This window comes from Bubalus kerabau, chromosome 7, assembly GCF_029407905.1.
Source record: "Bubalus kerabau isolate K-KA32 ecotype Philippines breed swamp buffalo chromosome 7, PCC_UOA_SB_1v2, whole genome shotgun sequence".
NCBI lineage: Eukaryota > Metazoa > Chordata > Mammalia > Artiodactyla > Bovidae > Bubalus > Bubalus kerabau.
In genome coordinates, this window is record NC_073630.1 from 61,540,118 (window position 1) to 61,563,906 (window position 23,789).

General features: G+C 44.2%; 1 protein-coding gene across 10 annotated transcripts in view; it reads left to right on the plus strand.

Moving 5' to 3' along the window:
- TBC1D1 (TBC1 domain family member 1) overlaps positions 1-23,789 on the plus strand; it is a 224,923-nt gene that overhangs the window by 172,210 nt on the left and 28,924 nt on the right. For 9 of the 10 annotated variants that reach the window (XM_055588260.1, XM_055588252.1, XM_055588253.1 and 6 more), the window contains 3 exons: positions 3,950-4,135; positions 12,169-12,330; positions 18,046-18,204. In XM_055588260.1, the coding sequence (XP_055444235.1) occupies positions 3,950-4,135; positions 12,169-12,330; positions 18,046-18,204 (507 nt within the window). Of the gene's footprint in view, positions 1-3,949; positions 4,136-12,168; positions 12,331-18,045; positions 19,342-23,789 lie in introns of those variants that run through there. The other variant, XM_055588261.1, reaches the window with a different exon arrangement.

The following is a 23,789-nucleotide window of genomic DNA, read 5'->3' on the forward strand; positions in this document are numbered from 1 at the left end:
TTGAGAGTCCCTTGGACTGCAAGGAGATCCAACCAGTCCATTCTGAAGGAGATCAGCCCTGGGATTTCTTTGGAAGGAATGATGCTAAAGCTGAAACTCCAGTACTTTGGCCACCTCATGCGAGGAGTTGACTCATTGGAAAAGACTCTGATGCTGGGAGGGATTGGGGCAGGAGGAGAAGGGGACGACAGAGGATGAGATGGCTGGATGGCATCACTGACTTATTGGATGTGAGTCTGGGTGAACTCCGGGAGTTGGTGATGGACAGGGAGGCCTGGCGTGCTGTGATTCATGGGGTTGCAAAGAGTCGGACATGACTGAGCGACTGAACTGAAAGTTCCTTTTGAAAACGTGATTAATTTAGAGTGCCCCTCTAAGTATACAGGTTGTGAGAGGTGAGTTGTCAAAAGTGTTTTGCAAGAGAACATTTTTTCAACCTTTGATTTATTTTTATTTTTATTTTTTTTAAATTTTATTTTATTTTTAAACTTTACATAACTGTATTAGATTTGCCAAATATCAAAATGAATCCGCCACAGGTATACATGTGTTCCCCATCCTGAACCCTCCTCCCTCCTCCCTCCCCATTCCATCCCTCTGGGTCGTCCCAGTGCACCAGCCCCAAGCATCCAGTATCGTGCATCGAACCTGGACTGGCAACTCATTTCATACATGATCAACCTTTGATTTAAATCAGAACAGGTTTGCAGTATTTTCTTTAATTTTCAATTATAAAAATGTTTATTATTATAAATTTTAGAAAACTTTCAGGAAATACAAAGATGAATGGCAATCACACCAAACCCAGAACCTGCGACTGTCTTACCTCAACTATTATTTATCAAGCACCTGTTGGTTGCCAGGGACTGCATGGTGCTGGACAGAGCCTCATGGACAAGAAGGCAAAGTTCTAACCTTCTCTGAGCTTACGGTTGAGGGACTAAATTTTGATGTGTTTCCTTCTAGTATTTTTTGTCTGCCCTTAATATGTGTAGCCAACAATAGGAGTTAGCATTCCCTATATTCCTGTGTGTTGGACCCTGTTTTAGGTGGTTTGTATGTATGTATTAACTCAGTCCCTGTAACACCATTATGAGGGAGGGGCTATTATTCCCACTTGAAAGATTGGGAAATGGAGGCTCAAAGAGGTTAAGAAACTTGCTGCTGCTGCTAAGTCACTTCAGTTGTGTCCGATTCTGTGTGACCCCATAGATGGCAGCCCACCAGGCTCCCCCATCCCTGGGATTCTCCAGGCAAGCACACTGGAGGGGGTTGCCATTTCCTTCTCCAATGCATGAAAGTGAAAAGTGAAAGTGAAGTTGCTCAGTCGTGTCCAGCTCTTCGCAACCCCATGGACTGCAGCCTACCAGGCTCTTACATCCATGGGATTTTCCAGGCAAGAGTACTGGAGTGGGGTGTCATCGCCTTCTCTGAAGAAACTTGCTAAATATCACAAAATCCACACATGCAGGGTGTTGATGAAAACCATTAAAAGCCAGGCAGCCTGACTCCAGAGCCTGACCTATTAATCACTGAACTGTCTGCCTCACATAATATTTACAAAATTGAGATCATGCAATATAGTTTTGATTCCTGCTTTTAAATTGACCATTACATTGAGCATCATCCTGTAACGTTCATAAATGGTCTATTATTTCTTACCTCCAAAAAAGTACAATATTAGTTCATTTGTTTAATAGGCTCACAATGAAATAAGTGTAAATAAAAATGTGATAAGTACTCTTAATGGCTTATTATTATTTTTTCAATCCAACATTTTTAAGAGGAGTTAAGGTGGACAACTTAGGAAATTAAGCATTTTGTGGCTTACACATGATTTGACCGCAGGAAAACAAACCCAGCTTTAGATAAAAGGCAATGGTGATGACTGTTCTATAAATTAGACATAACATGGAATAGTGTTAGAGCCATTGGATGGAAGAGGGTGTGTTGTCTGGTGGATGGTTGTGAGGCTCAGGTTGCCGGCACAGGCTTTTCACTGCACGTGTTAAGAATGCACTGAGTCAGATGAGGTCTGCTTGTAGGGGAGCTTAACGCAGCTCTTCATCACTACTTTCATGGTGAGCCATTGGGATGTTCTCTGTGTGTCTGTAAGGTATTGGTTTCAGTAACACTGCATCAGCAACATCATGTCTGCAGTTGGGAAAGATACAAATTCTTGAACTGTAAAGAGATTTCAGCTAAGAAATAGAAATTTGAAAATTGATGTCATAAGAGACATTTGAATTGTGAAAGTGGTAGTCACTCAGTCATGTCTGACTCTTTGCGACCCCATGAACTGTAGCCCTCCAGGCTCCTCTGCCCATGGGATTTTCCAGGCAAGCATACTGGAGTGGGTTGCCATTCCTGTTTCCAAAGAATCTTCCCTATTCAGGGATCGAGCCTAGGTCTTCTTCATTGCAGGCAGATTCTTTACCAATTGAGCCACCAGGGAAGCCCCTTGTAGGGTTTGTAATTGTAGGGGTATCTATAGAAAGCATGAACTTACTGTTTCACCCTGGACAAATTACCTGGCTTCTCTGAGCCATAGCTTTCTCTTCAGGCTGATACTTGCCTTCTGGAGTTGGCATCAGGATGAAAGAAGTCTGTCCATATGAAATACCTGACATGGTGCCCAGTGCTTGGTAGAGGAACTATTAATGGTCACTGTTACTATTGGCAATTAAAGATTAAAAGTTTTAACTTCTTTTGAAGCACCTAGCCTTATAATACAGTGGTCAGGAATGTACATGAAAGCCAGACTGCTTGGGTTCCAACCCTGGCTCTAACTGCTTCCTAGCTGTGTGGCCTTGGGCAAGGCACGTAACTGCCTGTGCTTCCGTTTGTTTCTCTTTAGAACTGAACAGTTACCATACCTGCATCTTAGGGTGGTTGAGAGGTAAATGAATTACATACATAAAACCTGCAGAACAATTTGGATCAGAGTGAACACTATATGAAAGTGTGCTGTGGTTATCAATCACATAGTCATTAATTCAGAAAAAGATAAAATATTATACCTTACAAAGTAGGTGTCTTTGACGATTTCCCCAGCTGCTGTGACTTCTTACTATTTGATGTAGCAATATAACATGTTAGATGTTGGTGGCTCGGGTGTAGTTTTTCAATTCATAGTAAAACTTGAATTTTAAATTTAGTAATGTCATTGTTAATATCTGAGCAGAATTTTCTGATTAGGGACTATGTTTAAATATAATTTTTTATTGAAAAATGGCCATTCTGGATGTGGTATATGTATACAATGGAATATCTCTCAGTCATAAAAAAGGATGAATTTTTGTCATTTGCTGCAACAAGGGATGGTCTTGGAGGGTATTATGCTAAGTGAAATAAATCAGAGAAAGATGAAAACTGTATGATTTCCTTTATATGTATAATCCAAAAAATACAGTAAACTAATAAATATAATAAAAAAAAGACTCACAGAGAACAAACTTAGTGGTTCAGGGGGAGGTGGGATGAAAGGGAAGAGGATAAGGGGTCCAAACTATTATGTATAAAATAAACTACAAGAATATATTGTACAACACAGGGAATATAGCCAGTACTTTGTATGAACTATAAATGGAGTATAACCTTTAAAAATTGTGAATCACTATATTATACACCTGTAACGTGTGTACGTGCTCAGTTGTGCCCGACTCTGCAGTCCCGTGGACTGTAGCCTGCCAAACTCCTCTGTCCTTGGGATTTCCCAGGCAAGAATACTGGAGTGGGTTGCCATGCCGTGATCCCAGGGGATCTCCTTGACTCAGGGATCGAAGCTGCATCTCTTGCACTGGCAGGCGGATTCTTTACCACTGTACCACCTGGGAAGCCAACATATAATACTGTATAGCAACTATACTTCACTTAAAAAAAATAAATAAAAAGGAAGAAAAGGAAAAAAGAAAACTGACCATCCTGAAATGTGCTTTTGCCTCCTCAGATTACTCAGAGTTGGGAGAGCTTCCCCCACGATCTCCACTAGAACCAGTTTGTGAAGATGGACCCTTTGGCCCTGTCCCAGAGGAAAAGAAAAGAACATCTCGTGAACTTCGGGAGCTGTGGCAAAAGGCCATTCTACAACAGATATTGCTGCTCAGGATGGAGAAGGAAAATCAAAAACTGCAAGGTTGGTTTTCTTTTTTTAACACTAAACTGGCCTGATGGTGGTTTAATTGGTCCTGACTCTAAAGTGAGACACATCAGACATAGGGGTGTTACTAAAAAAAAAAAAAAAGCAAGGTACTCCAACATACATAAATGTACATATTAAATGCATGTTTTACTTTTTTAAAGTAAAGTTAATACCTTTTACTTTCAGGAGATTTAATGATAATTGCACCCATTGTATTAAGTTGAATCTTCTGAGAGGCATCCTTCAATGTCAGCTTTAACTCTCTGAAAAGTGTCTTTTGTTTTCTGTCTCTTTGTCCCTGCTTTGTCTTCTGCTGTAGTCTTTGCCTGGGTATTAGGTGTGAACAGATCCTACATAAATCATTACAGTTCATAACCTCACTCTGTACTTTTTTAGTGAGTTGCAGGTAACCTGAAAAACAGAGAACTAGACTTCAGGTTAGTTGAGTTCTACCTGTATTGATATTCAGGTTTTATATAGACTGACTCACTTAATCCTGGTGACAACTCCGGAAGTTAGGTAGTAGCCTGAAGAGAAAACTGAGGCTCACGGCAGCTCCAGGGTTATGTTAGTGCCAAATTGAGACATGAAGTCTGAAGTTTAGATTATGTTCATTTCCTGATTCCAATAGTCATTTGAATCAATAAGTATTATTTTCAAAGTAGCTGAGAAGCTATGTTTTATGTACCCTTGTGGTATAACGGAAAGAACATGGGTCTTGGAGTACGGAGAGCTCCCTGAATGTAAAATAAGGAGGATTTTGGTTGAGAAATCTGAACATACTCTTTAAAAGGGAGGCTTGTACATGCTGACCCTGTCCAGAGCAGTTTTGGAATTATTTCCTGTTTCCTTGAACTTGCTCCTTGACTGCAGATCTTCATCTTTTATTGTAACGTTTTTATAGAACTCAAAGTTTTAAGACAGCTAATCTGATGAACAAGGTTCATTGTCCAAATGAGTATATCATCTTTGACCAAAAGCAAGGAGTCAAATACAAAGTAATAAGACCTTTTGATAAGAATAGTTGAACGGTTGGAATGGTCTATTCATGGGTGCCATGGCCTCTCCAGTACCCAGTATTGAACGTGAGAAAGACAGCTTGTCCTGTGAGGCTACTGTGGAAAGAGATGCCATGGTGAGGGGATTTTATAGCAGTGAATGCTAAGTTTTCTCCCAACTCTGTTTTTCTATCATTTTGTTGCATGTTCTTGAAAGTAATTCTAAAAGCAGATGTCTAAAAGAGATTTGATAGTGATGGCATCGCTGAGTGTTCCCTCAACTAAATGACAGCTTTGGAGCAGAGCACTTAGAGTCATTGGATGTTGGTTGGGACTTTTGTTAAAAAGCTGAAAGGCAATTATATTCATCACGTAGCCCATAAACCTTGACGCTTATCCTATCCAGTCTTCTTGCAGATGGCAGCCGCGGGAACTCAGAACATAGTTATAAAATGTAAAGGATACTGGCTGGCTTCTTGGGAATGTGAGGAGGAATCATGACTGTAGTTGATGATACAGGATCAGATTGCCACAGAGGCAGAGCTTTTGTGAAGCTGTGCAAGTGATGACCAGGCCAGCTAGAATGGGTGGGGAAGGGTTCCCTGAGGTGCCTGGAACACTTTGCCGGGTGTTGCATTGAGTTCAGTAGCCCTTGCCGGCATCTTCATTTGCTGCTTCCTTATTTCATCCAGCAGAGTTCTGTCCTATGTGGTCTCATATTGTTACTGTTTGAGTCTATTTCTTTCCTTAGCTCTATAAAGTCCAACATACTTTAGTGGTGAAAGCATAATAAACTTCCTAAACATCATCTAAGAAGCATTGTGTCAGTGTGTACAGTACCTGTATTGCTGAGGAAAATAATCACCAATAAGAGCCTGATCATGAATCATCTAAAAACATTTAGTAGGTTTTCTTGGGGTGACAGGGGTGCAGAACCTTATTATTAAATGCAAAAGCAAGATTTGACAAAAACCAGCCAGAAGTTCACTAGAGAGAATCATTCTATTCTATTTTTTTTTTTTTGCAGCTGGGAGAGACTCTTGCAGTTGATTAAGGGTTCAGGCTGAATTGCATGCTCTTTGGGAAAGAAATTAGAGGAACATATGCAAGGAGTTTTTTCCCATGGTTAAGGCTTTTTATTGGCTTTGGAATGCATGGATCAAATATTATTACTATTCTTGGAGCATTACATCCAAGAAAGAATCAAACTCTGTTGTCTGAATCTACTTCACTTGTTGACCATTGGAGGCTGAATTGTGCTTTCCTCAAAGTTAAACAGCTGATTTTCAGTGGTGCTGGGACTGAAATGCAAGGTCTCTCTCATGGGCCCACAGTCCTCTGCAGCACCCTTTGCAAGGCCATTTCCCCCAGTTATGCATGATGGAGCAGCCTGATGCTGGAGAGTAGGGCGACTCACCACAACTGTGGGTTTTGGTCAGCACTATATTGCTTTTGGAATGAGCCATATACTTAATGTTGCAGATACTTGTTGTTCAGTTGCTAAGTCCTTTCTGACACTTTGTGAGCCCATGAGCTGCAGCACGCCAGGCTTCCCTGTCCTTCACTATCTCCCTGAGTTTGCGCAAACTATGTCCTTTGAGTCAGTGATGCCATCCAGCCATCCCATCCTCTGTCATCCCTGTCTCCTTCTGCCCTCAGTCCTTCCCAGCATCAGGGTCTTTTCCACTGAGTCAGCTCTTCACATCAGATGGCCAAAGTATTGGAGCTTCAGCTTCAGCATCAGTCCTTCCAGTGATTATTCAGGGTTGCTTTCCATTAGGATTGACTGGTTTTATCTCCTTGCAGTCCAAGGGACTCTCAAGAGTTTTCTCCAACACCACAGTTTGAAAACATCAATCCTTCAGTGCTCAGCCTTCTTTATGGTCCAACTCTTACATCCATACATGACTGCTGGAAAAACCATAGCTTTGACTGTATGGACCTTTGTCAGCAAAGTGATGTCTTTGCTTTTTAATACACTGTCTAGGTTTGTTACAGCTATTCCTCCAAGGGGCAAGCGTCTTTTAATTTTGTGGCTGCAGTCACTGTCTGCATTGATTTTGGAGCCCAAGAAAATGAAATCTAACTCCACATTTTCCCCATCTATTTGCCATGAAGTGATAGGACTGGATACCATGTTCTTAGTTTTTTGAATGTTGAGTTTTAAGCCAACTTTTTCATTATCCTCTTTCACCTTTATCAAGACGTTCTTTAGTTCTTCTTCACTTTCTGCTATTGAAGTGGTATCATCTGCATATCTGAAGTTATTGATATTTCTCCCTGCAATCTTGATTCCAGCTTGTGCTTCATCCAGTCCAGCATTTCTCATGATGTACTCTTCATGGAAGTTAAATTGGCAGGGTGACAGTATACAGCCTTGACATACTCCTTTCCCAGTTTGGAACCAGTCTGTTGTTCCATGTCCAGTGCTAACTGTTGCTTCTTGTTCTGCTTACAGGTTTCTCAGGAGGCAGGTAATGTGGTCTCATATTCCAATCTCATTAAGAATCTTCCATAGTTTGTTCTTTTGTCCTTTCCACTGTGTGATCCACACAGTCAAAGGTTTTAGCATAGTCAGTGAAGTAGAAGAAGTTTTTTGGAATTCCCTTGCTTTCTCTATGATCCAGCAGATGTTGGCAATTTGATCTCTTTTTTCTCTGTCTTTTATAAATCCAGCTTGTACATCTGGAAGTTCTCACTTCACATACTGTTGAAGCCTAGCTTGAAGGATTTTGAACATCCTCTTGCTAGCATGTGAAATGAGTGCAATTGTACAGTAGTTTGAACATTCTTTGGCATTGCCTTTCTTTGGGATTGGGAAGAAAACTGACCTTTTCCAGTCCTGTGGCCACTGTTGAGTTTTCCAAATTTGCTGGCATAATGAGTTCAGCACTTTAACAGCACCATCCTTTAGGATTTGAAGTAACTCAGCTGGAATTCCATCACCTCCACTAGCTTTAGCTTTGTTTGTAGTAATGCTACCTAATGCCCAGGTGACTTCACTCCAGGATGTCTGACTCTGCACATCATCGTGGTTATCTGCATAATGGTAACACAGTGAAGTTTGAGTTTTAATTGAATTATAATTGAAGATATTTTTTTTAAGTTTTTTTTTTCCTGGTTAAACAAATACCACGTTTGTTATAAAAGAATTAGATAGTGTAGTTTTTCTAAAATCTCTACAAGTTTGGGTGTCATTTACTCAGCCTCCCAGCCCCTTAGCCTTCCTTCCCTTCCTAAGCTTTCAAGAGATGGCAGCAGTCAGAGGAGCATCTTATCTGTGAAGTTCAGTTCAGTTCAATTCAGTCGCTCAGTCATGTCCGACTCTTTGTGACCCCATGGACTGCAGCACACCAGGCTTCCCTGTCCATTATCAACTCCTGGAGCTTACTCAAATTCATGTCCATTGAGTCGGTGATGCCATCCAACCATCTCATCCTCTGTCATGCCCTTCTTCTCCCACCTTCGATCTTTCCCAGCATCAGGGTCTTTTCAGATGAGTCAGTTCTTCACATCAGGTGGCCAAAGTACTGGAGTTTCAGCTTCAGCATCAGTCCTTCCAATGAATAGTCAGGACTGATTTCCTTTAGAATGGACTGGTTGGATGTCCTTGCAGTCCAAGGGACTCTCAAGAGTCTTCTCCCACGCCACAGTTCAAAAGCATCAATTCTTCAGCACTGAGGTTTCTTTGTAGTCCAACCCTCACATCCATACATGACTATTGGAAAAACCATAGGTTTGATTAGATGGACCTTTGTTAGCAAAGTAATGTCTCTGCTTTTTAGTATGCTGTCTAAAATGGTCATAACTTTTCTTTTTTTTTTTTTAATTTTATTTTATTTTTAAATTTTACATAATTGTATTAGTCATAACTTTTCTTCCAAGGAGCAAGTATCTTAATTTCATGGCTGCAGTCACCATCTGCATTGATTTTGGAGCCCCCCAAAATAAAGTCTCTCACTGTTTCCATTGTTTCCCCATCTATTTGCCATGAAGTGATGGGACCAGATGCCATGATCTTAGTTTTCTGAATGTTGGTGAAGGCCAGGGAAGCCTGGCATTGCTGTAGTCCATGCAGTCGCAAAGAGTCAGACACAACCGAGAGACTGAACACCTAAGTGTATCTCATCTCACTTAATCTTCACAGGAGCAACTCAACGAAATAGCGGTAATTCCTATTTAAAAAATAATTCAGGGTGCAAAAATCCTGTGCCCAGCACATCCTACTCTGCTGCCTTGGACAAAGTAATGAACCTGCTCAACCTCGGTCTTCTCCAGAATTAAGATTTGGGGCAGGGAGTGTGTGTTTATGGGGTCAGGGGAGAGCAGACTTATTCGAGGTGCACACTGACTTTCAGTGTTTCTGGGACTAAGAAGAACTCTTTGCCAATAAACTAAACAACTGAGATGAAATGGACAAACTTATTGAAAGATGCAATTTATCAAAATTGAAATAAGAAAAAAAAAGTCTGAATGGCCCTATATCTGTTAAAGAGATAAAATTTGTATTAAAAATCTTTCACACAAAGAAAACTCTAGGTCCAAACAGCTCCACTGGATTCTATCAAATATTTAAGGCTCCTAATTGATACATCCCTAGAAAACAATGTGTCATTCATCACAGCAAGTTCTGCAGTGTGTTGGAGAACAGTAGAGAAAGGCGGGGGGGCTTAGGCCCACTATGCTTTCTGCTTGGGCCTTGGGTGTTGAGCCCAGTCTGCTCGTTCAAAAAAAAAAACCCTGCCTCAGATTCATGTTGATGTATGGCAGAAACTAACATAAAATTGTAAAGCAATTATCTGTCAATTAATAAATAAAAATGTTGTTTTAAATATTATTGAAGAAACATTAAAAAAACCTACCTCAGAGTGTTGTTAACATTAAATGTTACTAAATATAAAGTACTGAAGACATACAGTATTTGTTTATTATTGTCATAAAGAAGACAAGTTTAGCAGCTCTGCAGAAGCCTGTATACTGGCCCCTGCTTAGCTGTGTCTCCTACCTGCTTTCCCAATAAACTCCCAGTCCAGATGGGGGATGTGCTGTGGAATGGGTGGGGGACTGACAGCATTGCCCCTGTGGTCTGAATAGGAATTCATGGTTTGGTGGGAGTAAGGCTGTCAGCTTTAGTCCTTCTTAGAATGCTCAGTTACATTTCTTTTCTTCTATTGATCCCCCCACCTCCAGTTTGGTGATTCAGGTAGAATTCTTCCTAATGGACCTGTAAGCTGAAAAAGGTAGGAAGTAGTAACTGTCTTCATATATTTGAGAAGATGCCATGTGAAAAAGGTAGATTTATTCTGTTCAGCCCCAGGCAGCAGAAACATGAGCAAGGGTAGACGTTATCAATACTTAAAGGAGGTTTGGCTCCAAGTAAGAAAGAACTGGCTTCAGCAATATGTGAACCGTGAACTTCCAGGTGTTCAAGCTGGTTTTAGAAAAGGCAGAGGAACCAGAGATCAAATTGCCAACATCTGCTGGATCATCGAAAAAGCAAGAGAGTTCCAGAAAAATATCTATTTCTGCTTTATTAACTATGCCAAAGCCTTTGACTGTGTGGACCACAATAAACTGTGGAAAATTCTGAAAGAGATGGGAATACCAGACCACCTGACCTGCCTCTTGAGAAACCTATATGCTGGTCAGGAAGCAACGGTTAAAACTGGACATGGAACAACAGACTAGTTCCAAATAGGAAAAGGAGTATGGCAAGGCTGTATATTGTCACCCTGCTTATTTAACTTGTATACAGAGTGCATCATGAGAAACGCTGGGCTGGAAGAAGCACAAGCTGGAATCTAGATTGCCGGGAGAAATATCAATAAGCTCAGATATGCAGATGACACCACCCTTATGGCAGAAAGTGAAGAGGAACTAAAAAGCCTCTTGATGAAAGTGAAAGAGGAGAGTGAAAAAGTTGGCTTAAAGCTTAACATTCAGAAAACGAAGATCATGGCATCTGGTCCCATCACTTCATGGCAAATAGATGGGGAAACAGTGGAAACAGTGTCAGACTTTATTTTTTTGGGCTCCAAAATCACTGCAGATGGTGACTGCAGCCATGAAATTAAAAGACACTTACTCCTTGGAAGGAAGGTTATGACCAACCTAGATAGCATATTGAAAAGCAGAGACATTACTTTGCCAACAAAGGTCTGTCTAGTCAAGGCTATGGTTTTTCCAGTGGCCATGTATGGGTGTGAGAGTTGGACTGTGAAGAAAGCTGAGCGCCAAAGAATTGATGCTTTTGAACTGTGGTGTTAGAGAAGACTTTTGAGAGTCCCTTGGACTGCACGGAGACCCAACCAATCCATTCTGATGGAGATCAGCCCTGGGTGTTCTTGGGAAGGAATGATACTAAAGCTGAAACTCCAGTACTTTGGCCACCTCATACAAAGTGTTGACTCATTGGAAAAGACTCTGATGCTGGGAGGGATTGGGGGCAGGAGGAGAAGGGGACGACAGAGGATGAGATGGCTGGATGGCATCACTGACTGGATGGACGTGAGTCTGAGTGAACTCCAGGAGTTGGTGATGGACAGGGAGGCCTGGCGTGCTGTGATTCATGGGGTCGCAAAGAGTCGGACACGACTGAGCGACTGAACTGAACTGAAGAAGGAACTATCCTCTGAGAGCCTCTCCTAGTTTAGGTGAAGTTTTGTTGAGATCTAATCCTGCCAGGCACTAGGAATTGTAACACACAGTTCTTGCCTTTGACATGTTTATAGTTAATAGGGTAGCTATGGAGATGGATAGGATTGGATAAGTGTAGTATATTTTAGCAGTAGAGCCAACAAAATCCATCGGGGATGAAGGAATAAGAGGAATCAGGGATGCCTCCTGGGTATATAGCTTTTTCCTTGATAAGAAAGCTGGGGTGGAGGGGAGGAGCGGACCGGTCTTCACCTTGGATCTGTTAAGCTGGCTGCAGGCGTCTCAGTGGTGGTGATAAGCAGGCAGCCTTGCTGTGAGACAGGAGACACATAGCTATAACTCACTAACGTGCTCTTAAATTGTCTGTTCTAGCCTCTGAGAATGATTTGCTGAACAAGCGCCTAAAGCTTGATTATGAAGAAATCACTCCCTGTCTTAAAGAAGTGACTACAGTGTGGGAAAAGATACTTAGCACTCCAGGAAGATCAAAAATTAAGTTTGACATGGAAAAAATGCACTCGGCTGTTGGCCAAGGTAAGCCTAACTGGGAATCGGTCCAGTTGGCCTCACCCCTCATTGATGACTGGGGAGAAGTATGGAATAAAAAAATTTTTTTTAGGTTCAATTTCAGTGGCCATCTCTCTCCTATTTATCATATCTTTACCTGATCTATTTCCAGATGTCGTCATCACAATTTCTCTTAAATTACCATTTCTCTTCTTTACGATTTCTCTTAAATTAATTAAGGAAACCAGAAGAAGAAAAAGGTACACCTAAGGGCATAGTTGCCGACAAGCTGTATAGTGATGTGATGACACAGAGTTAAATAGTAAACCAGACAGCAAGTTGTGTCTGGCTCTCCGCAGGTCACAGTGTCCAGCCCAGACTTCAGGCAGGTAGACGCGGGTTGGGATTGCGCTTCTACCAGTTACTTTGCAGAGCGATCTTAGGCAAATGGCTTAACGTCTCTGAGCCTCTCTTCACGCGTGTGTGGGAGGTGGGGGGCAGCAGCGCTGTTGTGAGGAGCCACTGCAGGTGTGTGCTGTGCTGAAGGCTGTGCAGTGTGGGGAGCCTGTGTTCAGTGTGATCTGCTGACTGGGCGCTGGTCTGGACAGTTGCTTATCCAAGGTAAGTGCAGAACTTGAGACTCGGCATCTAGAAACTTCCCCCATGATTTGACAGTGATCCTAGTGGAAAAAAGTGGTCTTGTATATTTTGTCAGTCTTATTTTTTTCCCATTGCTAATTCACTGTATTTTATCAAAGTATCAGTCTGTAAGGATTGGAACATTTAAACAGAAAAAACTGGTCCTTCATTGGAACATTTCAAAAGAAAAAACTGGAGGTAGTTTGACTTCCATTTTAGAGCTTAGAATCAATAGATTCTTCTTCAATGATTGTTAGTGTTCAAGTAACACAAAACTATTTATTTTAAAATGCGTGTTAATATCTGTGGGCAAGATGGGAAGTTTCCTGAGTCTAACCTAGTTCTAGTGCTCCTGAAGTCTTGGCAGGCTGGGCGTGAATAACCAGGTGGTTAGAATAAGGGTGGTAAATTTTATCTTCTGGCTGCGTCAGCAATTCAGTAAACCAAGTTGCACATGCATTATTTATCTCTGCAAGTAAATGGAGCAAAGCAGCTTTTCTACTATGGTCTCTCTATTAGGTATTATCTTACCTTTATCTGAGTTTTGACAGCTTAAGTTTTAGTAATAATATATGAGTTACCACTAGTTATAACTTTCCCCTTTATATGGTTAAGGAGACTTGGACCTAGAGATGTTGAGTTATGGGCCCAGGACCACAGAGTAGGTTGCATCCCAGGCTGCTAGAGTTCTCTCTACCATTGATGCTACCCAAGGTTGAACTAGGCCTCAGCCGTGCTGTCGTGGGTGCTGAGGACTCGGGTCCTGTATCGGCCACAGTGGCCTGTGGCAGTTGTCCTAATCTTTCTGGCCTATGGCTTCCAGAATGAGAGGTGTGGACCACACAGAGGATCTCACAGCTTTCTTCTAGGTCTTATATTCTTTGTGCAGCAATGGTTGCTGGAGGCTTACCATTGCACCAACTAGCCCCAGATCGCCATTTTGAAAAAAGAAACCAGAGAAAAGAATGAGTCCAGTCTTTCCCTTTGCACTGTTGACTAGATGATAGTCTTCAGGTGGCTCTACTTTTGCATAGGTAAATTGCACGGTTCTGTGACAGCAGTCCAAATGTTTGAGCCTCTTAGGAGCCTGGCACCTGGACATACAGTGGTTTTCATCATGCATTTACAAGAGGAACCAAATAGAAGTACTCTAGGTACTTGGTCAGGAAGAGCCCCTGGAGAAGGGCATGGCAACCCACTCCAGTATTCTTGCCTGGAAAATTCCATGGACAGAGGAGCCAGGTGTGCTACAGTCCATGGGGTTGCAAGAGTCAGACACGACTGAACTCAGCACAGTATCTGGAACCTACATGATGAAGCTGACGATAGAGGATTGGACAGTTTATACTGAGGTGAGCTGCCACATCACTTTCTGTGCCAGGAACTTTGTATCACTAATTGTAAAAGGATTATTACTATTCCTTTTACTAATTGTAAAAGGAAGTTGTTATTTGTCAGTTGTTCAGCTGGTTTCAACATATAAGATCTAACACCTCCAAACAGATGACCACAGTCCATCTCCTAACTCAGAGTTATTATAAAAAGAGATCAAATCAGAACTTCACCTTGAATCTTTGAGGTAGAGGCTAAGTCACTTACAAACCCTTGAAATAAAAACATGCCTTGTGTGGGTAGCAAGGCCTTTCTTCTTGATGATCTAAAGACCCCTAAGTGGCAGAAGTAGAGAGATTTATAAATGTCCCAAGTTAAAGTTGGATCAGGATGGTGGGATTTTAGGGTGTCAACTTGGTATGAGGAAGAATTATAGGGAATTTTAAATAATTCAAAGTTTACTTTGGCTTTAAATGATTTCTCCAAAGGTGGCAAGGTAGAGTTTTAGAACCTGGACCACAGTTTTCTAGGAGTGGCATTGCAGAGAGGCAAAGAGACTTCCTGAGCAGCTGGCAATGTGAGATAGGTGCAGTCCCTTCTTACCTTTGCCTCAGCACTGCCACGTATAGAAACCCATTCTAGAAATTAATCAGTAAACATACATGGCAGTGGGAAGAGTGTTGACTGTGGCATCATTTAATGACCAAAAAACCCAACCACATGGCCACACCCACATCATAGTCCTTGAAAATAGCACAGTAGATTTGTATCAACTGATGTAAAAGATGTCTGAGGTCAGTTGAGTGAGAAAGGACAGCGTGGCCTCATGTGCTGCTCTGTGTCTCCGTCACTGTACGTGGCGTGTTTGCAGACACCCGAGTTGCAGGGAGGATGGCCATGTATCCTGGTTGCCCAGCATGCTCTTGCTTTTCCACCTGTCCAAGTACAGTAATTGATAGCCTTCCTCCTCTTCACTGTCAAAAGCTTCCTGCTTTGGGTGGTGAATTGTGTGTTACCTCTAGTAAGGGGTGGTTTTTCACTTTCTTCTTTATATCTCTTTATTTTCAGAAGATTGTCCCCCTCCCCCAATATAAATAATGAGCAGTAAAGGCAGTAAAAATTTAAAAGTATTTACATATGGAGGGAGGGTGGCCTCCTGCCTGCAGGCCCTGGTCCACTGCCAGGGTTCTCTCTGGGGTCAGGAGTGGAGGCAAAACCGAGCATGGGGCAGGGTGTTGAAGATCATTCTTACCAAAAACATTGGCACCAGTTTGCATGACCCTTCGTTTCTAAATCATACAATGTAAGCTTTCCCTTAAACTCCAGAGTATGTGGCACTGTCAGTGACTGCCAATGCTTGTTTCCTCCCCCAAATAAAAGTTTGATAAGATAATGGGAATGATTTAGTAATAAGGGGAAATTGGTCCTCTCATAACTTGGGATATTTCCCAGTTTGACAGGAATATTTTTGTTGAAAGCCCCACTATTAATCATTTAACATGCTGACTATTTTTCAGCCTACATTTACTTCTAATATGGTCTGAAATATGAGGTTTGTATGTGTCTATACTCACCTCTCCCCTTGAGAAACATCTGAGCAGGAAAAGTAGGGAGAAAAGAAATAGAATAATATAAAAAGCCAGATAACAGAATACATTTGTTTTCTGTTGCTGCCATAACACGTGATAACAAAATTGGTGGCTAAAACAACAGAAAGTCTGCTCTCATGTTGGAAGCCAAATGCTTGAAGCCGGCGTGGGCAGGCCGTACCCGGCCTCTTCAGGCTCCCGGTGGCCGTCAGCACTGCTTGTCTGTGGCCACAACGCTTTGTCTCTGCCTCCATGGACGTGGCACCTCCTCCTCTTGTCTTCTAAAGATATTGTCTTTGGATATAGGGACCACCTGGGTAATGATCACCCAGGATGATCTCATTTCAAGGTCTTTGCCTAACTTAATTATATCTGCAAAGACCCTTTTGCCAAATAAGGTAACACTCAGAGCTTCTGGTGATCAGGATGTAGACATAGCTTTTTGGAGGTCACCATTCAACCTGCTTCACAGGGTCATCCAGTTAACTCTTGAGATAAACATTCAGAAGGTACGATGTGGTCACAACAAGTGTGGTCATGTTTTTCTTCCACTGTGTAAAACCAAATCACTGACTATACTATTAAGTATTTCCAGGAGATGGCTGAGCAGTGCTTTCTAAAGAGTTCCTGTGGGTCTGTTATAAATGAAATTGACTCTCTGGTTAAGATCCACAAATGATGATTTTATTATTAATTGCCAGGTAGGAACATAAAATATTCTCCCCATTATCCTTGTGAGTAGCAGCTTGTCCAGCAGTGAGAACTTCAAGAGAAAATGGCGGTCACTGTCCCTGGGCTGCCACCAACCCACTGGGGCATCTCTGTTCAGCAGGGGGCCTCTGTTTCCTCCTCCTCACCATGTGGGATATCATCGCGTTCCCCACAGCAGGTTGTGGGGATGACGTGAAGTGTGTGGACCAGCGACAGCACCTGGTCACCTCCTGGGGAGGGTTAACTGCTGCTCTTTCCTGGAGTAGCACTGCTCTGAGAGACGGCTTGGCAGACTGGCGAGTAGCCTTCCTGGGTAGGTCCCTGAGGGGCAGGGAAGGCTACACGGTCCTCACATTGCTTTTGCTGGATGAAAAAACTAATCCCTGAGTCAGAGGCTCCCTTTCTCTGGAGAGCTCTCCTCTCAGGAATGAGAAGGGTTTGGTGTCTTATCCTGCTATTTTCTTGGTCTTTCCATTTCCACATCTGGGCCTTGAAACAGTGGAGTCATGAACACAAGAATTTGATTCAAAACAGTCACTTTTTCTAATGAGCCCTCATTGACTTTAAGAGAACTTCTCTTGGACAGCATTTTAGCAACACTCTGAGTATTCAGCTCAGTCACATCTAAAATATTAGGAAGAGGCTCCTAGGTAATTTTTCTTGCTTTCAGGTCCACATTGAATGCCTACCAGGGCACGTTCATGCTGACTATCCCCTGTCTAGCATCTGACCGCTTCCTCCAGCCCACCCTTGCAGAAAGATGTCCAGTCAGTATTCCAGAATCTCAGCTTTGATTCAGCTACTCCTTCCCTGGCTTCAAAGCATTTGGTGATTCCTTTCAGCTGCCACATAAAGTGCAGGTTTCCTGCTCTCAGTTTGATCTCTAGTGAAGCCCTGTCTAGCCTGACTGCCACCTGCCTGCTCCTCCCACATGTGCGCCGTGTCCTCGGAGGTCTGGGCAAACACGAGCAGTTCCCTTCCTCTGACTTGAGTTCTCTCTTCTTTCACTCTTGAGTCTTAGCACCAGTGAAGGAATCCAGGAAACCTTCATCTCCTTCGTCCAAACTCACTTGTTTGCTTCTGTCCCTTCTCTGAGATCACGTTTTGCAGTGTCGTTTCACTTGCTTGCAGTTACTTCCTGAGGACATTGTTAACTGGTACTAGTTAGGGATTTTCATGTCTTTCATCAGTTTATTGCAGAGTTTGGCACAGTCCAAACAGAGTCCAAACATAGTACACACATACTTGGAATGTAGGAGGGTGTCGGGGAGGTAAGGGAAGAATGGCAGCAGGTGTGGAGGAAGGAAGGGACCAAATAGGACAGAATTTTGGTTGCTTTGTTTCCATTTCTGTGCCGTTAATTCACAATGGAACAAGAAGCTGAATCAGTAGAGTGAGACACACCTCATTTCATCACTTGGTTGTATTCTGTACCTGAAGTCTGTCTTTTTCCCCACCCCTCGTCTTGAAGGTGTGCCACGACACCACCGGGGTGAAATCTGGAAATTCTTGGCGGAGCAGTACCACCTGAAGCACCCGTTTCCCTGCAAACAGCAGCCCAAGGACACGCCCTACAAAGAGCTCTTAAAGCAGCTCACCTCCCAGCAGCACGCCATTCTCATCGACCTTGGTAAGCCTGCAGTCAACGTGACACGGAGATGGAAGCCGACTCACTCAGAAAACCTGAAGAGACCGTCTGAGTTATTGAGCGGTCTGCCTTTAGGTTTAGCAGTCACAATTTACTGCTAAGATTTTCAAGTAAAAAAGCCCTGAAGTCATCACAAATGTCTTCTCAGGTATAAAAACCTCTGCCTGTGCCTGGTGGCTTGTTCGCTCTGCGGCGAGGCAAGCAGCCACTGTGCAGGCCCTGGTTTCCCCCAGGCTCCAGTTCAGTGACTTGGAGGTTGATAGGAGGGGTTATAGTCAACCGAACGCACAGCCTGGAAACGCAAGTGTCAGAGCCGAGGCTGTGTTTAGTTATAGGAGCTACCCTAGTCTCTGTGGTTTACAAACAGAATTTATTAGAAAAATTTAGAAAAAAAAATCTCGAAAGCAATTTGTGAGACCCCCCACTTTACTGGGTCATCCGGTTAACTCTGAGATAAACATTCAGAGGGTAGGATGTGGTCACAGTAAGTGTGGTTGTGTATTTACCAAATCACTGACTATACTGTAAGCATTTCCAGGAGACAGCTGAGCAGTGCATCCTTCCTGCCTCTGCTTCCCCCTGGGGCCTCTGTCCCCGTGGGCAGCAGGGCTCCTGGCGAACTCCTTGGGCTCCAGGCCCAGCTGCTTCTATTGCACGTGGTCCTGCTTCTGAAACCTTTACTCTGTGTGCTGTTGCTCTGGGGCTCCCCAGGCTGGGTCAGGGGTCCCACTGAGGCCCGACTTACAGATTCCTTAGCACACCGGCCAGGGGGAGGCAGGACCTTTCCCTCCAGTTGACATGAACCGGGCTGGGCAATACTGAGGCTTCTCTATCCAACCGCACTGCAGTTCATCAGGGTCGGCTTCATAAATGTTCCCCTTCAGGCCTAAGTCTGAATGTCATCTCTGAGACTGTCCCCGAGATAGCCTATTCTCCCACCTTCAGGCTGGGTCAGGTGCCTCTGCCTTTGTCTTACCCTCTATACTCTGCTCAGCAGACATATTTAGTATTATTACAGTTACCATTATTATTAAAGTTAATACTTCGCTTTCCCTTGGATGTTGGGTGAAGTTACTTAAACTGCTTCCTTCAGTCCTCACAGTGCGATCAGGGACATGTCCTTCCTCTTGCCCTTGTGTGGAGTTGAGGACGCTGAAATGCGGAGAGGTTAGGTGACCTACCTGCCCACATAGCAGAGCTGGTGTGCCGCTGAGCGCTGGGGCTGCAGGCCTCTGCTCCTAGCCCGCACTGCGCTCAGCTAGGTGGCAGTGCCTTTTTATTGCCTTTCTCCCCAGTGGGCTGCAGGCCTCCCGCTGTGGGCTGGACTGGGGCCATTGGCCATTGTGCCCCAGCCCCTCGGACAGAGCCTATCGCATAGTAGATGCTCAGTTAAGTCTCTTGATGTTGACTGAAGCATGTTGCTGGCCTCCCAGTCTCCCGTGACCCTCACCGCAGCCTTGGGAAATTGGCCCTGAACCCTCTCTAAGAGATGAGGACAGTCTCCAGGGCACAGAGAGGTCAAGTGCTGAGCACGGTCACACAGCTGCCTGCCAGGACCTAAACCCGCTCTGGCTCTGGGCTGCAGTGGGTCCCTCCATCCCTCAGGCCCTCTGCCCAGGAGCCCCACACGCTCCAAGGAGCCCCACGCTAGCTGGGCGGAGGGTGATGCGGACGGGCCGTGATTGTAACTTGGGGACAGTGAGCATGCAAGGCCTGGGGCAGGAGCCCATCTGGCCCACTGACCCCAAGGAAGCAGTTCTGAAAATTGGCAGTAACTGTGTTTGCTAATGCGATGAGTAACAGAAAACATGACATCATATTCCTATCATGTGAAATGAAGAAAAAAATAAATCTGGGGTAGGAGGTTGAAAGGGAGGAGGGAGTACACAGCCGTCTCTGTGTCTCCACCCCGCCCCCTCTTCCCCCCACCCCCCACACCACTCTGGAAGGGAGGAGGAGCCGTCCTGATTCTTGGATGTTCTTTTCCCTCAGATCCTTTCAGTGAATACCCTTCTCCTTGTTCTGTGGATGCTACGCAGTTACTTTTCTGCAGAGGGGAGAGAGGGCGGGGCTCTTCCCCCCGGGAGTGTTTGCACAGTCCCACTTGACACCTCCCTTCCCAGGGCCCGTGGCTGCCTTTCCTCTAGTTGGCAGAGGGTCTGCACAAGCGAGCCAGAATCCGGGGCAGGGCCAGGCTGCACTCTCACGGTCTCTCTCCTCCCTCCCTGCCCATCTCCCACCCTCACCCTTTGCACCCTGGAAGACTAGCTGCACCCCGCCCCCACTCCCCCTCCTGATGATAGTGTGGCCTCGTCTCTCCACCTCACTTCTTTCCCATCACAGCCCCCAGTTTGGATGCCCCTCAGTACCCCCCAAGGCCCCAGAGAAGCTGGTTCCAACAGTGCATTTCCCTGGTAACAGTAACATCTGTGCGTCTCTCCAGGCTTCCTCCAGGGCCAGCCTCCCCTCTTCCCTTAGACCCAGAGAAGCGAAGTGTTGGCCCAGACCCAGTGGAGGCCCGGGTGCCCTGCTGCCTGGCCGGCTCTGCTGGGTTCAGGGAGACAACGCCTAGAGGTTCCTCCAGACTGTCCATTGCTCCCCCCTCACTTCTCACAACGTGGTATTTGCCAAGTCAGTTGTTTTGTCTACACTTCTTATTTTGTCTGTACTGTGGCTCATTCAAGGCCCAAGAAAGGTGTGTGGAACAGCAGAGCAAAAACAAATCATGTTTCAGTTTTTCTTTAAAAGTAACATCCATATCCTGGCCAAGAGAACAGAATGCTTGTTGGTTGTAAGTATTTTGGCTTTGCAAGGATTTTTGTTTTTTTAGCTTTTTGCTTTATTTTCTGAAATTAGCTATTAATCTAATCAGTCTTTGCAACATTTTTTTCCTCTCAAGAGTGAGAATAATAGACTTTCTATTGAATGGTGACAGAAACTGAGATGGGTGGGTGGCATCACTGACTCAATGGACTTGAGTTTGAGCAAACTCTAGGAGATAATGAAGGACAGGGAAGCGTGGTGTGCTGCAGTCCATGGGGTTGTCATAGAATCCGGAGTTGCAAAACACTCCTCTTGAGGACACTCAGACCAGTGGAGTACAGTTTATAACACCAGTGGGTCCAAGGGGAATTGGTTCCCAACAAGGACCCAGTGATTTCGGAGGACTTGGTTTTATACCCCCTGCTACTTGACTGGTTCAGTTCAGTGGCTCAGTCGTGTCTGACTCTTTGTGACCCCATGGACTGTAGCACGCCAGGCTTCCCTGTCCATCACCAACTCCAGGAGCTTGCTCAAACTCATGTCCATCAAGTCGGTGATGCCATCCAACCATCTCATCCTCTGTTGTCCCCTTCTCCTTCTGCCTTCAATCTTTCCCAGCATCAGGGTCTTTTCCAAGGAGTCAGTTCTTCACATCAGGTGGCCAGAGTATTGGAGCTTCAGCTTCAGCCTCAGTCCTTCCAATGAATATTCAGGACTGATTTCCTTTAGAATGGACTGGTTGGATCTCCTTGCAGTCCAAGGGACTCTCAAGAGTCTTCTCCAATACCACAGTTCAAAAACATCAATTCTTTGGCACTCAGCTTTCTTTATACTCCAACTCTCACATCCATACATGACTACTGGAAAAACCATAGCTTTGACTAGATGGACCTTTGTTGGCAAAGTAATGTCTCTGCTTTTTAATGTGCTATCTAGGTGGGTCATAGCTTTTCTTCCAAAGAGCAAGTATCTTTTAATTTCATGGCTGCAGTCACCATCTACAGTGATTTTGAAGCCCCCCAAAATAAAGTCTGTCACTGTTTCCATTGTTTCCCCATCTATTTGCCATGAAGTGATGGGACCGGATGCCATGATCTTCATTTTTGAATGTTGAGCTTTAAGCCACAACATGACTGGTTACACGTTAGTCATTAGTTTTACAACGTGCAGGTGCGGAAGAATTAACAATTACAACATGCAGGTGCAGGTGCTGGCGTTAATCTGAGACAGCCTGACCTTTACTTCCAGTTTCTGTTTGCCATCTGTGCTGCTGCTGCTAAGTCGCTTCAGTCGTCTCCGACTCTGTGCAACCCCACAGACGGCAGCCCACCAGGCTCCCCCGTCCCTGGGATTCTCCAGGCAAGAACACTGGAGTGGGTTGCCATTTCCTTCTCCAATGCAGGAAAGTGAAAAGTGAAAGTGAAGTCACTCAGTCGTGTCCAACTCTTTGCGACCCCATGGACTGCAGCCTACCAGGCTCCTCCGTCCATTGGATTTTCCAGGCAAGAGTACTGGAGTGGGGTGCCATTACCTTCTCCGTGCCATCTGTGAGGTGGGGGTTTAATCCCTCTTGGCCCTCTTCCCAGTGGCCCCAACATCTCCCCCTCTTGATGCTCATCTTATCTTTAACTAAGGATGGGTATTGGTCATGGGTCATTATTGTGCCCAAGGACGATGTAGCTGTAGCAAAGCTGTCAGTCTAGAGGTTACGCACTGAGTTATACATTGGAGAATTCAAGGCCTAAAATTAATACAGTGATTAACAGAATAATCACACAAAGATTTTTCCACCAATCACCTTTGATCCAAGAAAATACTGATGACCAAAAAGGAGGATTACCATTAGACATAGCTTTTACCTCAAATGTCACCTCATGGCCTTAATTAATTTGGTTAGAGTCCAGGCTACACCAAGAAAGAATCGACAGGTTGTGAGTTCAAAGGAAGAAACGTTTCTCGTTGTCTCAAGAACAACCAGAGGGGGCTGAAGTTCCCTCTGTGCAAGGGAGACACCCACCAAGGAAGTCCACCCATCACCGACAAAGGTGTGGCCCCACAAACCTAACAGTTAAAAGTATTATAGAAGTTCCCATACGAGTGGGCCCAGGACAGGAACACATTATCCTGAGTTTGTAGTCCTGGTAGGGTCATCATGCCAAACAGGAGAGCGTCTGCCGCTCCCAATCCTTTACCCATACTAAATCTCCTGGTGAGTATGGGTGTACATTAGTGCCAAGAGAAAATGGAGTTCTCTCCTGAACATAGGGGGTGATGTCATGGATCACCTTCCCTAACTGTTCTAGATGCCAAGACATCTCCATCCTTCCTCTTTGTAATAAATTTCCCTTTACTTCCCAAATAACTGGGGGAGGCCTCCCAAATATTATCTCATAGGGGGAATACCCATGTGACTAGGGGGTCATCCTGACCCTCCTTAACACTAATGGCAGCATGTCCATCCAGGGGGTGCCAGTTTCGTGCATCCATTTTGCCAAAGTCACCTTGATAGTCCGGTTCATTCTCTCGACCATTGCTGAGCTTTGTGGCCTCTACGCTGTATGTAGTTTCTTTGCAAACCAGTTGGGGTAACTCAGCCACAAATGCTGGTCCATTATCTGATCCTATACTCAGAGGGAACCCAAATCTAGGAATGATGTCTCTCAGCATACATCGGGCCACTTCCTTTGCTTCAGTTTTGGTGGGGTAAGCTTCCACCCATCTCGTAAAAGTACATACCATTCAGTTCAGTTCAGTTCAGTCACTCAGTTGTGTCCGACTCTTTGTGACTCCATGAATCGCACCAC